The sequence below is a fragment of the Anas platyrhynchos genome, chromosome 2, assembly GCF_047663525.1.
Source record: "Anas platyrhynchos isolate ZD024472 breed Pekin duck chromosome 2, IASCAAS_PekinDuck_T2T, whole genome shotgun sequence".
Lineage (NCBI taxonomy): Eukaryota > Metazoa > Chordata > Aves > Anseriformes > Anatidae > Anas > Anas platyrhynchos.
Window position 1 is genome coordinate 156,666,089 of NC_092588.1, and position 18,066 is coordinate 156,684,154.

General features: G+C 39.1%; 1 protein-coding gene across 25 annotated transcripts in view; it reads right to left on the reverse strand.

Annotated features, from left to right (window-relative positions):
• The window catches only part of OBSCN (obscurin, cytoskeletal calmodulin and titin-interacting RhoGEF), a 185,576-nt gene that overhangs the window by 52,204 nt on the left and 115,306 nt on the right, over positions 1-18,066 (reverse strand). For all 25 annotated transcript variants that reach the window (XM_072033901.1, XM_072033896.1, XM_072033887.1 and 22 more), the window contains 19 exons: positions 16,943-17,215; positions 14,416-15,771; positions 13,537-13,815; positions 12,892-12,970; positions 12,385-12,503; positions 11,268-11,465; positions 10,517-10,546; positions 10,313-10,411; positions 9,635-9,853; positions 8,731-8,797; positions 6,472-6,491; positions 6,033-6,161; positions 5,052-5,191; positions 4,122-4,322; positions 3,699-3,781; positions 2,915-3,088; positions 2,401-2,560; positions 1,950-2,066; positions 521-685 (listed from right to left, as the gene is read on the reverse strand). In XM_072033901.1, the coding sequence (XP_071890002.1) occupies positions 521-685; positions 1,950-2,066; positions 2,401-2,560; positions 2,915-3,088; positions 3,699-3,781; positions 4,122-4,322; positions 5,052-5,191; positions 6,033-6,161; positions 6,472-6,491; positions 8,731-8,797; positions 9,635-9,853; positions 10,313-10,411; positions 10,517-10,546; positions 11,268-11,465; positions 12,385-12,503; positions 12,892-12,970; positions 13,537-13,815; positions 14,416-15,771; positions 16,943-17,215 (3,908 nt within the window). The remainder of the gene's footprint in view (positions 1-520; positions 686-1,949; positions 2,067-2,400; positions 2,561-2,914; positions 3,089-3,698; positions 3,782-4,121; positions 4,323-5,051; positions 5,192-6,032; positions 6,162-6,471; positions 6,492-8,730; positions 8,798-9,634; positions 9,854-10,312; positions 10,412-10,516; positions 10,547-11,267; positions 11,466-12,384; positions 12,504-12,891; positions 12,971-13,536; positions 13,816-14,415; positions 15,772-16,942; positions 17,216-18,066) is intronic.

The following is an 18,066-nucleotide window of genomic DNA, read 5'->3' on the forward strand; positions in this document are numbered from 1 at the left end:
GGGACCCCGTGTGGAGCAGGGTCCTTATCTCAACCCTTGAGCCCTTTCCATTGTATTTTCTCCCCCTTTTCCTTTGAGAAAGGCAAGTGAGAGAGCAGCTAGGGTGGTATTCAGCTGCCCAGCAGGGTAAAACCACCACTATGTGTTGTTATATTCACTTCACCAGTACTAATGCTGATAGAGAATTATATCCTGTGTGTTATAAGGGTGCTTTATATGCTTTTTTGATTTCCTTCACCAGAGAAAGCTACTCATTTTATGTATCTTCACTAGCAGCTCAGTTAGTGGTTCCCCCTAGCATTAGGGAGAAGCGAGCACACTTAGGCTGTGATTCACTGGACTGTTTTTATTGAATGACTAAATGTGGACAGCTGAATTCCACCAGATGTTCTCACAATTGCTGTAATTTTGCCTTACAACCCTGCTTAGTAGAAGACTGATTCCCACGCAAGAGAGGGGATACAACAAGTCAGAGTAAGTAACTTGCCCAGCGTAACACAGACTGAAAAATTCCAGTTACCTGTCGGATAGGTTCACCAAGGCTTTCCAAAGTCCCTGGGTAATTCTCAATGAGTGAGACATGAAGGTTGTTTTCTGCTCTTCGGGTGAGTGCTGACACAATGGCATAAGCCTGCTCCAGCAAAGTACAATTTTGGCTATTTCTTGCTTTGTTTCGGATTAATTCCTGTAGAAAAATGATGCAAATGTTACTGTGTGGTCAGAATAAAAAAAAGTGAATTTCCTTTGAAAAATAAGTTTCCCAAGTATCTGTTCCAGCTCTTTCATCTGAACAACATTTATCCTATTCTTTCACAGTGCACTGCTTAGTTACCAAAGTCTCTGCTTTCCAACCCATTCTGCAGCCTCACTGACTAACCAGCCTGGCTTTTCCTTTTATCAATTGTAATTAAACAAAGATGAAGTTGCAGCAAATACCGGACATGCTTCAGTGATCAAAAACAAAACAATAAACAATAAATAATAAACAAAACAACAGACCAAAGCAATTGTAAATGTATCCATTGTGTTTCTCTTGTGCTTATCCTGATAATACCATAAGGCAAGAAATTCATGGGACAATGCTAAATTAAGAGTAGCTATTAGATATAAATATGAAAGGATGGAAAAAGTATAAAAGGGCAATTATCTTTTTGCTCTTGCGTTTGTTCATGTGGCTCTCTTTTAGCACTGAAGGCATGGGAAGCACCCATGCTTACTGTCTGTTCCAAGACATCCTTAAAATCTTGATGTCTACGTGCTGGCAGGTGTTCAAAATTAGAAAGTTAATTTGACCCTTCTTCAAACTATCCACACTGCTTACTCACTTCTGTAAGCCTAAAATAAATATTTTTTTGGCCAGACAAGTTTCCTTCTGGATACTGTTGTGTTACTTCCCATGAAAAATCCTACAGAAAAATGCTGTTTTGAAGCTTTGTCCTGAGGTCTTGGCTAGAACCTAGGATAGCAGGACAGATGAAAACTTAAAAGATGAAATATTTCAGGATAGTAGAATAGGGAAGTGGGGAAAAGCTTTTCAGAAATAGAAATTTCATCGTACTATAATGTCAATACAAAACACAGTGAGGTAAACTGGTAATTCAATGTCTTGAAAATTGGAAATTGCTTATCTTTATAAGAAACTGTTATATACATACATTTATCCACATATATACATATATATGTATATATGCATCTACTTAAATTTAATTCAGATAAAGCTTGCTGAAATTTATGGTGTTGGAGATTGAACCTCCATCTGGATTTACATCTATTCAGGGAGCACCATCACCAGTAATGTTTACTGCCTTAACTTATTCAGTCAGTTTTTGACAGTAGTTGCATCAGGAGGAAGCCAAGAAACATGAAATAAAAAGATTTTGTTCCCCCACGGGTTGCACAAATCAGAATATAAGCCTATAAGAAATAAGCATATAACAAAATCTCTTCACCTTGATAATAGTCTGATACTGCTGGATCCTGTTTATGGGTTTTTCCAGATAGTGTTGCAGTGGTGGGATAAGTGGATGTGAGGGATCTTCATTAGATAAAATTTCATCTGTGTATCTCTGAAAAAAGTACATAGAAGAAAAAGAGAAAATATTGTTATATACAGCAATAGAAAGGATTACTCCCTTAAAAATGCTCATATCACGCCCTTTCGTAGGCCTAACTTGCTAAGCCAAAACTGGATACCTCTACCACTCTGATATGTAAATATGTTCACATATCCATTGTGTCTACTGGGGAGAGCTAGGCAGTGAATGCAAAGTATCATATGTAGCAATGATTTAATTCCAAAATATTTAATAATTCTTTTCAGGATCACAGTTGTACTTAATAACCACATGATGCAGTGTGTTATAGGATGCACATTCAGCAGGTACTTTGGTTACTGTTTACCTTGTAGAAATCCTGGACAGCTTTGCTTACAACAACTGACTCAGCCTGTACCCGCCCCACCAGGTACTGGATGTACTTATCAAATTCTGCCTCATGTTTAATAAAGCACATGGCCACGTCATCATCGGTGTCACATTTCTGCAGGCCTCGGAGGAAGACACTGTGGAAGCAAACAACAAAAGACACCTGAGGAGAAGGTGGTGGATTGAGGCTAGAACTCAGCCCCAGCAGCCAGATCTTTAGATTAGGCACAATCTCAGGTTAACACAATTAAGTTATCTTAAAAGTAAGCTGGATGCATGGAGTCTTGAAGCATTGAGGGGTATCATGGAGTCCCAGGCCTGTGCTCTGACTTAAGTTATGCCATCATCTCTCACCCCAAAAGGTTTATTAGTTCCCTTGCACCTTGGCACTGCCTATGCTCCACATCCTTCACAGTAACCATAGCTACTCTATCTGTGACACCATGGGAGCCACTCATTGATCTCAAATGATGGCTCATGAGAATGCCTACCTGGAATGGAAGCGAGCAATGTCATCAATATTTCTGAAGATGGTGGATTTCTGACTGGCAACAGCTCCTGGGACATTGGGACAGACCTCAGTGTACTTAAGGTGATGAGTCTGGAGGAACTGTAGATCCTGAATGTAATCCTCTTCTGAGATCAATAGTTCTTGAATAAGAACACTGAAGGGAAGACAAACAGGCAAAAAGAAAGAGCAATCATCACAATTATCCTCAACAAGTTAAAAGACTTCTATGCTCTAATGAAGAGATACTTAATTGGAGTAATAGACTCCCTGGAGTGTGTTGTCTAGGTCCTCTCTGACCATAAAGGGAACTTGGACAACCTCACTCATGGTGTGACAGCTACCTCTACCTTACAGATATCCACTATTAGGGCAGATGAAACAAAACATGAGTGATGAAAGGATTTATGTAAAGCAGACAGCAGCAACTTCATTGCCATATTATGTTACCAAGAAAGCAAATTTTAATTTAATTTTATTTTTTTTGTATGTGTGTGTGTGAAATAAACACCAGTATTCCATCACTAAAATCCTCCTGTCCTCCTTTCAAGTCACCCAAAGTGGTTTAGATTGCCTGGATTTCTCCTTGGCTGAAAATGGCAAAAATCAATCAGACTTCAAACACTGTAAGTCTTGGAAAGGGTAGGTGTCAGATCTCAGAGGAACAAAAAAGGCAACTCTGGCAGAAGGTACCTCAATGCCAACATTCATGTTCAAAAACAGCAAGACTCAAAGTTGTAAAAAAAAAAAAAATGGGAAGACCTTACCTTAGTTTCCTTTTATATTCATCCTCAGAAACAAATTCTCCAGGAAACTCAGGAATTTCTGTTGATCCCCACTCTGGTGATAACTAAAACAGAAGAATAAAAAATATATATTCTCTTAAGTTAACAGTCCTTTTATCAGCACATACTGAGAAATGTCCCTCATGTGTTCACAGTCACTTTCAATAAATTCTAAAGCTGCAGTGTGAAATTCCTTTCTTGCTGAGAGATGATTAGCTCTTTCAAACCCAGGCACACCTGCACAGACAGAGAAATAATGCCTAATCGTAACTTGCAAAAAGCCCAATCATTTTGCAGACCTCTTCATTGACCTCCTCACTAATTATTTCATGCAAAAGCAATGACTATAGATGGCAACAAACCCACGTAATTTTACATAAAAATAAACACAGTATGATGAGTCACCTTTAATTTCTTGTCCAGATAAGCTGGAGATACCCAACCCTGTCGAGATGGGCTGGATTTTGTGGGTTTAGTCCTGACCAGCCACTTCAGAGGATGAGCTGAATCAAGGACTTCCACATATTGGCCTTCCTTCAAAGTGATGGTCTCCTTGTCAGGTGCAGCTGGCACATAGTCAGCTGTGACCATGTAGACATCAAAGATCTGTGTGGATGAAATGACAGTTATTTCGAGCTCTGAAAAGTGAATACAGTAACACCAGCAGAACACAAGTATTTATCTATATTTAACGTTTTATTTCCTAACCTCTTTATGGCAGAAAGAATCACTGTTTGCTTTTTGCAAGTTGGACACAGTTTCAAGGAGGCTTAAGTCATATTTTCAAAACTATCCATGTAAATCATAGGATTTTAAAAATTTTAAAATTTTTAAAATTTGGGATTTACATGATTAAACAATGAATTTTGCTCCCAAGGAAAAAGAATGGTCCTGAAAATGTCAAAACTGGCCAACATTGCCAAAGGTTTTTTTTTTTTTCTTTTTTCTTTTCAGAAACTTTTTGAAATGAATGTTCAAAACCATCCTAATTTACACTAAATTCTGTTTTTACCATTCTTATCAACTGTAACCAAGTCCACAGAAAATCAAGCTCTGACTTTCTGTAACTGAGTGGTGAAAACAAAAGGTATTAAATAAATAAATGGTTAAGTTTTGACCATGTTGACTTGAACAATTTGTTCAAGATCCCATGGTGAGCCATGAGAATTTGATTCTCTTCTCTGCATCACAGGTCCAATATATTTTATTACTAAATGCACTTACTGAAGTGAGGTACATCCCCAAAGGGGTTGGAGATCCTTAAAATACAGGAGACTGATCATTCTAGTGTAAGGTTTTCTCCTTGCATGAAACTTCCCCATAAAGGTATCATACCTCTCCTCTGGAATCCCCATCTTCAGATTCAGATGAGGATTCCTGAGCAATGGATGAAGGTCTGGATCGTCCATGCCGAGGAGATGCAGAGGGAGTTTTTGACTCCTCATCGCTTTCTGCACCTGGCACTCGTAGTGTAGCTAAAAAGCAGAGCAACGCACAAGTAAGAAATTAAGATCTCCTATTTGAACATGAACCAAATCTGTAACAACTTTCAGTGTCCTAAAAACCAAACATTACCAGGGAAGAGCACTTGCAATATTTAGTGTGATATCCTGCTGATATATAGGACTGAGTAAAAAACTGAGATGTTTTAATGCATGAGGCTATGTGCCTACTGCATGTATTGTTACTGCATCACAAGAATATCTGCAGGAGAGGTATGTCTCTAGCTTTGCTTCAAGATAAAAATTTACTACATGGAAATAAATAGATGGCAAGATAATCAATACACAATGCACAAAACCAGATATTTTTCACATAATTCATCAAGTCCTTGATTTACTGCACAGCTATGCACAAAGTTTTCAGCCTTGACTAGATTTTAAAACCCATTTTGAGCTAAAACTTTAAGACGTAGGAAGTCTTCAAAGCAGGATTCCTCTCTTACTCAGCAGTGATGCATATCTGTATAAATCAAAGCACCTAAGATGTTCAAAATGAACTTCTTCCATTTTTACAATTTGTTCTACACTCCAAAGCTCACATTTAATCCTATTAATTTAAATAAACAACGTATGCCTAAAATGGACACTAGCCATCTCAGTGTATTGTAGTAGCTTATTTATTCTTCAAATTTTAGACTAAGATGTTAGTTTGGATGGGCTCTTACTAAAATTCTGTGTACTAAACATTTACTAATGTTCATATGCTTATGCACACTGTCTCAGAACCTGCTTCACAAATGTCACTGATATTTAAAGACCAAATGATAACAAAGACTTCATATTTTTCTAAACTAATTAAATTGTGATTGCTTACCCTGACTTATTTTTGCAGATACCATTTCTGAGATACGAGAGGTGAGTTTCTGGAAGAACTCTTCTGTTCCAACGTCAGCTAATGAAATAGGGGTTTTGGGTACACCTTCCCTGCCAGCTTCAAGATCTCCTGGAAACAACAAAAAATCTATTAAGCATTGAATATGGCATTGGAAAGTCATTTTTAAGTAACAAAAGCTTCTGTGGAAGGAAGGTCTAAGTTTCTTAACTTCTGTTGCTTTTATAATTGTTTGCTTGCATTTCCTTCACAAAAAAAATAAAATAACCCTGAACAGAGACCAGTCCCAAAAAGTTCCAATATTTTGGACAGTTACAAGAGAACAGAAGGACAAAAGTAGGTGGTGATCATGAAAAACATAGACAATCTCAGCTGTAGGTGTAAAGTGCAGAAGAAACAGAGAGAAAATAACTTCCCTTACCTTCAGAGGGTTGAACAGCTCTGAAAAAAAGAGAGTAAAGCATAGTTAGAAGTTAAAATGAAAAGTGTAGTAAGAAAATCTAACAGAGAAACAACTCCTCACAACTTGTGCATGAAGGCTGAGAACAGCTTGATTAGGACTCTGCTTGGCGTTGGGCAGTGCTGTTTATCCAGAACACCTCCACTGCTATCTAACACAACTGGAGGGTCACTGAAGTAGATCAGTGTCAGAGGGCTCACCCTAAAAGCAGACACCAGCACTGGCTCAGTTGCATCACTTCATATCCTACAGTCTGTACTGCCTGAATTCCTTTTGGCTACATCAAGATTTGGAGCACCAGGCTCATACAAGCACAAACACTTGGCTTGAGCCAAATCCCACCTGAGAATTCTTATTCCTGACTTATTTGAAATCTGTAGCTTGATAAGACCTGGGTGCTTGGGAAATGGGTTGCAGAGTAACCTCTGTCTCTCAGGTGCCACGGGGACAAGCTGACAGCTCTTACTGGAGGAATTTTGACTTCAAAGAGAATCATGCTACAATGACAGCTTTTATTAGCACCAAGCTCATTCGTGGGAAAGGGGCAGGAGACTGCATTGTCAATACTGACTGAAAATGGCTGCACAGGAGTGAAGAACCAGCACCATTTGCTTGCATCTGGTGAAGATATGCTTGTGGTGTTTTCCAAAACTACAGCTCTGTCAAGACACTAATGTCCTGAATGCACCATCTCTGCTATTCCTGTGCTTCTGGGAGTCAGACAACACTTCTTCTGTCAAATTGTGGCAATTGGGGCGAGTTTTCTGACATTGAAAATCAATGCTCTACCAGGCCTCTACAGAAACAGTATTGGTATTTATTTATTTATTCATTGTAATCTTTCAGAGAAGCACCTCAGCATGGTTATGTGAAGAAATTACCACTAAGTGATCAAGGATATAAATTTTCATTGCACAAATCGATCTGCCCTAATTCTCTGTTAGTATACAGAAAGCAGGAGAGAGCTCACTCCATTTTCAGACAGTGATAAACCATGTATCTTCTAAGTATACCTAACAAAGCCCCTGGGAGATGCTGCAGTGAACCAACCGAATTTATAGTGCAGCTTGCTTCACACCAAAATCCCCATGCAGGTAATCTCTAAAATCAGCCGTAAAACCTGAACGCTAACAGGCAAGCTTGATGCTTTCATGAAATTATGTTTCAGCTGAAAGTTATCAACTATTATAAAGATTATCATATGGCAAACAGAACATTTATAGAGGAATACCACCTATAAACTTTTGGAAGTTACAGACCAGTGTCACTTAGTCCAACCAGGACTCATGTCCTCTGCTTTTTGATTATGTCCCTTTTGTCATCAATGGAGATAGACACTTCCAGACAGCAAACTGACTCCTAGGATGGGAAATTCACCCTCTGGAGGAAGACTGATCAATGCTTTTAGGCTAGGTATATTCTAGAAGCTAAAGCATGTTCAAATGGATATCAGTTTTCTGAATGTACCTCCCTAATACACAGGCCAAGTATTGCAAATCAAGAGGTTATCTTAGGGGCATTTCTAAGTGAGAAGTTTGTGAGCAGACCTTTTTGATCTAATACTTTTTTTTTTTCTTTTTTTTTCTTTTTTTTTTTTTTTTTTTTGTGAAGCATCAATGTATTTAATTGTTGGCAAGCGCATTACCCTGTATTTTTTTGGCATTCTTAGAGGATGAAAAAGTAACAAGATTTTTATATGGTCCTAACCAAATATTTTTTGGCCCTTGTCCCTATCTTCCTTGATAATTGAGGAGAAATGTCTGACACTGATATTACAGCATTTATTGGACTCTTCACTCATGGGGCCTCAAACTGTTTTGCTAGTGTTCATGAATGAATGGTCTGCATATCCTATATCAAGAACTATAAGGGATAGTCCCATTTTAGTGATGGGAAAGATGAGTTATAAAGAGGCAATTGTCAGTATTACGGATATTGGTATTCAAAATCTATGTTCAGGACTCTCAATGGAAATAGGCTCTTTTTTGTAGGTACTAAGCCACTCACTTCTCACTGTTTTACCAAAATCCTTTCCAGCTTCCTCGCAGCAACCAGACCAGTGAGCCCTCTGTCACACACAGCCAGTAATTTCACAGTGAAATCTGGTGGTGAGACGTATACAACATGTCCAAAGTACAACACTGCCTAAAAGTGACTTGGGAACTTCTGCAGGATGACACCAACATTGTTCCACTTCAGCATGAGTGGCCAGCCACTTACCCCAGTGTGGTCATTATGGCTTCTGATACCATCACGCGCTCTTGGGTCAGAACTTCAGCTTCTTTCACTGCAAGATTAGGATTTATCATCAGAGGACGAAAGACATAGGATGGTCTTTTTACATATTTATTTTAGGCACATTTTCTAGACACGGACTACTGGGAATACTGACATGGTGAATCTGCTTTCTTAGTAGCTCCTGAGCTGAGATACATACTCCCACTTATGTGATGCAAACATTTTGTTCCTCTCCCTGTACACAAAAATGTAGGATTGTCCCATTTCTCTACAGTGCTCAAGCTATTCTGTTGTAGCTCTTAGTACAGTAAAAAAGTGGGATGAAAGGAAGGATAAAATAAAAATGCTTCCAAGTCCTTCCTGGTGCTGCCCCTACTCTCAGACTGTATTTACTTCCCCATCCTCTTACTATGGGGAACATGAAAGAAGTTAAGGAAAGCTCAGCAATAGTGGAATCAAATAATTCTGTCTGCCTTGGATTCCTAAATGCAATTCTGCAATGCAAAATATCCTAGCAGACTGAAATATTCATCTTAAAATATTTTATGATGACTTTTTCCAGCTATTTTACATTGCTTTTTTTTTTTTTTTTTGTTGTTTGTTTGTTTGCTTTGTGTGTGTGTGGTTAATGTAGTTCTTTCTCATACTTGTCTTCTGCTTATACAGAAAGGATGCTGCTTTAAAATTGAAGCTAGAGTCAGAAATCAAAAACAGTATTATAAAATTTAAGAGCATCATCCTCTGCAAGGCAAGCAAAGTCATAGCTAATCTTGTGAAAACATATTTATTTTGGTCATGACTTGATTATTTTCCTTATGACTCATACTCCTAGGACCTGTATGGAAGGTAATATGGAGAACATGTCATTATTATAAGAAAAAATTACCATCTGCAACTTCTAGGGTGGCAGTGCAGATGGACTGGCCAGCTTTGTTGGTAGCAATGCATGTATAAGCGCCACTGTACTTCTTTTTAACATCCAACAGGATTAGACTGTGATGCATATTTGAGCTGGCGAGTTTATATCCAGGAGTATCTGGTTTGATCCACAGGATGTCTTCCTGAGACTCTTCTTTCAGCCAAGTAATAGTTGGTGGTGGATGTCCTAAAAGAAAAACCAATGCAGTGAACTTGTTTTTCTAATGGTGTCACTTCCACGCAATCACAAGCCATGCTGTGAACAAATGCTGCTTTTGATGTTTCCTGATTTTTCTCCAAAAATAGGAGTCATAATACATAATAAAGGAACATAAACCTTTCTATTGCACACTCATAAAGACATTAAAACCTTTTCAAAAGCCAAGGCTGTTAATCAACACATCTTCATAAGACTAATACTTATTTTTATCCCTATTTTTACATACAGAAAAATGGAGGTGAAGATGAGTAACATGCTTTCCTGCAAAGTGCACAAAATCTCTTAGAGTTGGGAGTAAAGTCCCAAACTTCAGATTAAATACAGGAGATGAGGCTGCAATGACTTGGGTCAGAGAGCATCCAAAATGCATTATGAAGTTATGCAATTTAAGTGTTATGCAGCAAGACTAGGTAACTATTCACTTACCTTCGACTTTAACAGATAACGTGATGCTGGCACCTTTCTTCACCTTTTTATTAGTAAATCTTTCTAGGAACCTTGGTGGTATCAGCTGCTCATGGGAATCTGAAAACGACATTATTGATGAAACATGGTGACAACCTCAGTGTGAGTTTAGACTACTGAAAAATTCCTGCAGGCTCTGTCATCACCTGCTGTGGCTTCTCTCACCTGTTTCTGGTTCTTCTTTCTCATCAGGATCTGTAACACAAGGAGAAGAAAATAAATGACAACTACAAATACCTTTCTGTCCATGAGTTGATGAAAAAAAAAGGGATTCCAGAGGATCACCCATTGCAGGACATATTACAGAAATCTTAGTTCTCTTAAAACATTATTCTGAAGTACATTTATTAATAATGACAAGAATGGTTCTATAGCACAGGAATGTATCCTGTTTAGGTTTTCAAGTACTATTACAACACATACTTGCAAATATCATGTTTACATCATAAAATACAATGCCTCCCTACCAAGATGACCTAATCAGTAATTTCAGAACAATTATGTTAATAAATACAAATGCATCTGGTCATCTCTGAAAACACCAGTTTCCACAACTCTCAAAATTTTAATTTATGACAGTGTCTTTCTACAACAGCCTGACATATGACTTATAAGAGGCCCTCAGTTTCAGTGAAATTAACCATTAAAGTTAACGAGGGCAGGAGTAAATTGTATGTTTATGGGACAACAATCAGATCCTAGAGAAGTGATATGTCTCATCTTTGGGACTCACAGTAAATTTACTGAAGAACTAAGATTAAAGCACGTCATGTTTTTACTACAGCCTTCCTCATCTCCCTTGACTTCCCTGGGTAGGCTTTCTCAAGAAAAAGAACTATACAAATGGAAAGATTTCCATTTGTAAAGGTTTCCATTTTTTCCAGAAAATCAGGTGCCAAAAATATGTCAGTATTACCTTTGACTACCAGCCTGGCTGATGAATATGCAGAACCAGCAGAATTGATGAGAAATATTGAGTATTGGCCAGCATCTGACTTAGTGACATTGAGAATTTCCAGTGAATGCAATTCCCTTTTATCGATCTTCAGGATACGATCCGAGGCCTTTAATGGCTGCCCATTCTTGAACCAATAGAGACGGGGCTCTGGGTACCCTGTGAGGAGCAGTTACAGACACAGACAAGAGAATGCATTAGCAACATTGATTTGGGAACATCTCCAACGAGGTAGATCCTTCTGGACAGCCAAAGAATCCTCAACCGTGCCCTGGGATGTTGGTTTGAAAGTTTACCCAACTAGAACTGACAGCAAAATCATGAAATTCTATTGATTTATAAAAGTTCTTTTGTGTCTCTTCAGTTTCTGGCACTCCACGTATTTGTTGCATATCGAAATGCTTTCCAGGTTGGAAAGGTAATGCTCATGCCTGACTTGCAATGTACATAAAGCAAAAAGTCCCTAGTGAAGTAAAATGTGGATCTAAATCACTCTGGCTTATATCACAGTTTCAGTATTGGCTCCAAAAACTGAAGCCAATAGAGTTTTCATCATTTTTACAGGCAACAATCAGAAAACAAACAAACAAACAAACAAAACCAATAGAATCTCTACCTCTCCCTACCATAGACAGGCAACATCAGAAGGATGTTTCTGCATTTTTTTTTAACTTGTAGTAGTGACTCCCTGACAGAGTAAGGCAAATCTAGTATTGTTTCATTTATTAAAGAGAAAAAAGGACACTCTCACTGTCTTTTTTTTTCTTCCTTATTGTTCCTCTATAACTAATGTGCTCAGAGACAGAAGGACTCAGTTTTCAGAAGCGTATGCCTGTAATTATCCCTGTAGATATAGGAACAGAATGAGACACTTAACTTGCTTGAGTCTTCTGCAAAAGTCAATGCATCAGCATTGACTCGTCAGAACACACAGACATTCTTCTGTCTGTTTTGTGTAAACATGGAGCAAAATGCACAGACTGGGGAAACAACTGCAGAGCACATCAGAAAACCTTGGCCAGCAGTTCACCCTGACAACAAACCTGGAACAAAAGACAGTGTTGTGGGCTCCCCTCACCTTTCACCTTCAGGTGGAATTTAGCCAGTGGTGCTCCAGGTGCCACATGAATATCATGAAGTTCATCAAGGATCTGGGGCAATTGCTCCTCTTCAGTGGTAGATTCTTCCTGTTCTCGACTAAGAAGTGATTAGAATTAGAAAAAAGAAAGTCAGCAAGCCAGTGAAGAGATAGAAATCAGAATTGCCTATTTTAGATTAATTCAGTCAGTGTATTTTGTCATTATGACAACAGATTCAGCACCATATGGCATTTAAAGTAATGGGAAGATATTGTGAAGAAATATCCAGGCTAGCCTCGAGGCAGCCAGCGTAAGTTTCCACATGATAAATGTCCAGCTGTTGTAGTTATGTATGTAGTTATTGTTACATCTGAAAATTCAGCTGGTCGGTGTTCCTTTACGACATTAAACTGGCCATGCCAGACATAGCAAAAACAGACTTCGTATAAATACATGTGGCAATCTTATCATTCCAAAAGTCAGAAAGCTAGAGTTTGATATTTTACCTTGAAATGTATTCTTTGGCACTATAGTAAGAAGATGTCTCTGTTGCATCTGCTGCTGTCTCATAGTCAGTGCTGGTCACTGTTAAATGGAAAAGGAAATGTTTTATATACTCTGAAACTTTATTTTACTATAAACATACTTTTCCTATTAATGTGAGTGACTGACAGTTTCATTTCACTGCTGCTACTGCAGCAGGCTCCCCCTTGCCCCTGCATTATGGAAAATATCTCATTTATCAGAAAAGATTTGCTCAGAGCCTCACCTTGGTATTGGCAAAACCCAACTGAACCAAAGAGGTTTGAGTGTGAAATATTTTGTGGGCAATGTGTACATATTTTTAATATGTAAACAGTGTTTTTTTTTTGAAAAAAAAAAAAAAATATATATATATATATATATATATATATATATATATATATATATATATATCCACCTCTGGATATATATATATATATATATATATATATATATATATATACCACCTCTGGATATATACCACCTCTGGATATATATATATATATATATATATATATATATGGATATATATATATATATCTGGATATATATATATATATATATATATATATATCCACCTCTGAACATGACCCCTTCCCTCTGTTTTTTCTAGTGTTTTTGAGACTTACAGTCCACTCGAAGCTCAGCCTTGGTTGAAGCAACTCCCATGTTGTTTTCAGCAAGGCAACGGTAAACGCCCATGTCAGTAGGGACCACAGCTGTGATGATCAGCTGATGGCACCCCTCCTGGTCCTCGTTGATCATGTAATGATCATTTTCTTCAATAGCTTTCCCATCCTTGAACCAGCGAACTGTGGGGAGGGGTTTGCCAACAACAATACAGTCGAAGCTGACAGGATATCCATCTTGTACCTCTTGGTTTTGGAGCTCAGTCAAGAACATGGGAGCTAAAGCCAGGGTAGTTTGGAAAGAAGGAAGAAAAAAGAGGTTGTGTTAAAATATGTATTTTAGGAGCACTGCTGCCCAGAGCCTGAAGACTTCTGGTTTAGGGTTTTAAATTGCGTAGTAGTTTCTTTTATCCTTGACAATACTCAAGAAGAAACTCCCTGAAAAACACTGTGAAGATATTCCAACATATGCATTGTAATACCACAGCTGCAAACTGGAACATTGTCTTAGTTCGTTCTCTTTTCAAAATGTCTTTTCTTCCTCAGGACTGTTCTGGAAACTGTTTCGTTGATGTAAGAACAATAAACATACAGCACTTATGGCCATCTGATTACAGTAGGGGACATTCCTACTGTGAAAAGCAGCTTTGTAAACAAGTGAATACTTTGCAGTCCCTTGCCTTCATCACTGATCTGCCCTCCCCTCCACATACAAGAAAGAACAAAAACTTCATCTTCTTTTCCAAAAGTGCAAAGTTTCCAGGAAAACATCTACACAAAATTAAAAACAAAAATTTTAGAAATTAATTCACGAGTGAGAACGTTCTGACATGTTCCAGCTGCCTTTTTCAAAGAATAAAAAAAGTGTGCTTTACCTACCTGTATCAGAAGTCAGCAAAGGTGGTGGTGGTCTCATTACTGGTGGTGCAAACTTCCCAGGGGTGGGTGGTGTTGCTTTCCCAATACGCAATTCAATTTTCTTAGGGCCCTGTTCTAAAATGTCAATCTCCACAGGAATTCCCAGAGCACCGAACATCTCTCTGAAACGAGTGGCGGCAGTTTTTGCCTCAGACAAGATTTCAAACTTGATGTAAATGTATTGGTCATCCTCACGATATGTCTGATGGTCAACCACATCTATGTCCCCTTCATCCGCACTGACAAAGAGCTCTTCCTCCACATCAGATATCTCCGTTGAGATCTTGGCCCTGAAAAGTCTATGAAGTCTCCTTCCTGCTTTACGGAAAGCATCATCCAGCTCGCTGCCAGAGGAGCTCTCTGTCTCACTATCAGTGCTTTGTTTAATTTGCTTCTCCTTACGAAGCACTTGAGGTTCCTGAGTGCCAATCACCACCTTGGCACTATGTGAAACCTTCCCAAATTTATTAGATGCCTCACAGGTATATTTACCTGCATCTTTCCTGTCCAGGCCAGTGATGATCAAAGAGCAGGTCCCATCACTGTAATTATCTATGTGATAGTAGCGACCATCCGAAAGTTCTTCCCCATCTTTCAGCCAACGGACTTTCATGTCAGTTTTGCTGTGGGCCACACACTCAAGGTGGAGAGTACTTCCAGGCTCTCCACAGAAGTCTCTGAAGGTCTCAGTAAACACTGGACATTCTTGTTGCTTGATCTCTTTCCTGACTTTGTAGCCTTTGAAAGCAGCCTGGATCTTCACAGCAGCCTTGTTCATGGAAGGATCATCTAAATCTGCTATTTCTGGTTCAGCTGGCTTAGCAGCCGGGGCAGCCACAACAGTCTCCACACTGGATTTCTCCCACTGTTTCCATAATTTGCCTGTGGAGACGGACTGAACCTTGGTAGTAACACTGACACTTCTCTTTTCAGCTTTCTTGAGGTAGTTCACTAGTGAAGGAGTCCCAGCTCTGGACTCATCATCTGAGCTTGTGAAGGACAAATCTGCTTCTCCTGTCCTGGCCAGCTCATCACACGTGGAGTACTCCTCTGAGTAATAGTGAGACATCTCTGCTTCCTCCTTCTTCAGCTTCTGGAGCTTCTCGTCCTCTTCAGGCACCTCACTGATGGAATCCAAGGTGGGCTCCCGGCTCATCCGGCGTTTCTTGGCCAGAGCTTCCCACAGGAGGTGGAGGTCTCCTTCCTGTGCAGCCTCAGGGGGCAGCCTGGGCTGGACATGGCCATCCACCAGCTCTTCCTGTTGGCTTGCAGGGGGTGCTTCCCTGGCGATCTCTTTTAGCATTGTCACTGTAGGCACTGAGGAGAATTAAATTGATAAGATGTTAAAAGACAAAGTACGCTCTGAAAAGCACATGGAAACAATATTCTAAAGTCTGGACGTAAGAGGACCAGTGGCACTTAACTAAGCATTTTGTTGAGAAAAAAATATAAATTTAATACAACTGGACATGATCTTGGGCAACGTGTTCAGGGTGACCTTGCTTTGGGCAGGTTGTACTGCACACCAGATGTCCTTTTCAACATCATCTATCCTGCGATTCTATGCACGTGCTTAAGACAGGACCAGACAATAACTTTTTTTCTTCCTCACACATTTGAATAAAAAAAAAATTACGAGCTTTTAGAGTATATATTTTAGAATAAATTTATGAGCTTTTAAAATGTTGCAGTTGATCAATATCTACTGTCAGTGGAGCCTGGAAAGATATTCATGCTCACCCTGTTTTAAAGCTAGACAAGACTCCATGACCTGTCTTGAACAGATCTCCAGTGGCTGTAATGGGAGCTGAGACTCCCCTCACATGGAGGCACCCGCCGGTGGATACCTTGGGTTAGATTTGTCTAAGTCTGAAAGCTGTGACTCACCCTCGGGGACACACTGACTTGCCACAGCATGGTGCCCAATGACACTGGAGGTGCTCCAGGCTGTTTGGGACATCCTCACGTGGCTTGCAGATACAACACAACACCTATGAGTAATCTTGGTCCCTCCAAAGGAGACAGAGACCAGGGACAGTATCCTAAAGCACCTCAATTGGACTAGATGCCTATGTGTGGTCGATTGAAGGTTAAGGTTGCAATTCAGCTTACTATGTGCTATGACCTAGTGCCATTTGGGATGGCCAGGACAGGGGCTGGCAGATATTATGCAGAACCTATGAATGAGCCCTTGCTTTTTGAGATGGTAGCTGAAGGCCAGGCAGGATACCCTAAGGTATCTCAGAAAGCACCAGAAACCCAGGTAGAGGCAACTGTATCCCACCTTAAACATCAGAAAAATCTTTTGTGAGCAGATCAAAACTATTAGAAATTCAAGAATTTACTGATCTACACCAAAAAGGAAAATAACAATTCTTTGTAGATATTATACATAGCTTGAAAACAAATTCCAGTCCAACCCATGGAGATGTCCCTAGATGTCCCTAAACAGAACTGATTTAACAGCACCTGAATGCACACACCGTACCTTCAAGACACAAGCTGGCAACAGATTTGACTTCTGGAGAAACCATGCAGGTATATGTATCCTGATCTTCAGGTTTAAATGCATGAATAATGAGTATTTGCTTTTTTCCATCGGAAATGATTTCATATCTCCCTCCAGCATGTATTTGTTCTTTTCCTTTCAGCCATGTCACACTCTCTTTGATTTCACTTGATAATATGCACTCCAGGCGAGCCACGTCCCCTTCTGAGACTGATCCTCCCACCAAAGGATGGGTAACTGTAACTGTAGGTTCTGCAATTAAAAAAAAAAAAAAAAAAGGTGAATTAACACAGAGAACATACCACAATCTGACTTTAAGGCACTCCAGATTTCACTCTTTGAAATGTCCATCCTTCATTTAATTGCTGTAGACAAGCAAAAGAAAAGGAAAAAATCACTGGCAGCATCCAAAGTTTACACTTCCAAAACAGTACAAGCTCTCCTAGGGGTTAAACTAGCTCCACTTAAATATATACATGCAAAAGTCATTGCATTTTTTCCATTCCTGTGTTTATTTTCTGATCTTCATTTACCCATCACAACCAGTATTCAAGCAGTCCTACAGATCGTAGAAGATCTTAATGTTTAGAAGTGAAAAAACAAAGAAACAAGAAGAATAAAAAAGAAAATAAATAATGAAAAGATGCATTCATCCGAGTGCTGGAAGAGAAAAAAAAAATTATGCTAGTTTAGAAAGAGTTTAAAAAATCTCAAAAAGCATAAAGAATATCTAACACAAAACAAAACACAAAACTGTCTTCTTTACTTTGGCTTGCCAATGACATGCTGTTTGTACGTCACTGAAGCTCAAAATGAAGTCAAGAAAAATGCATCAAACGTGCAGATGTTGACTTGGACCCGACGACTCAGCATACGGCTAAGATCCTGCAAGCAGCACACATCTGAGTGTGATCCACCCTTCTGCTTATTTCAACAGAGTGAGGGAACCACCGCCCAAAATACCTTGGACTTGTAGACAAAGTGAGCGTATGCAGAGTTATCAGGGTCCAGCTGACGCACTGGAAGTTTTGTTGCAAAACCATCATTGAGTATCCGAGCTTAAGAGCAAAAGAGGATTTTTTTTTTTTTATTACCATTATTCT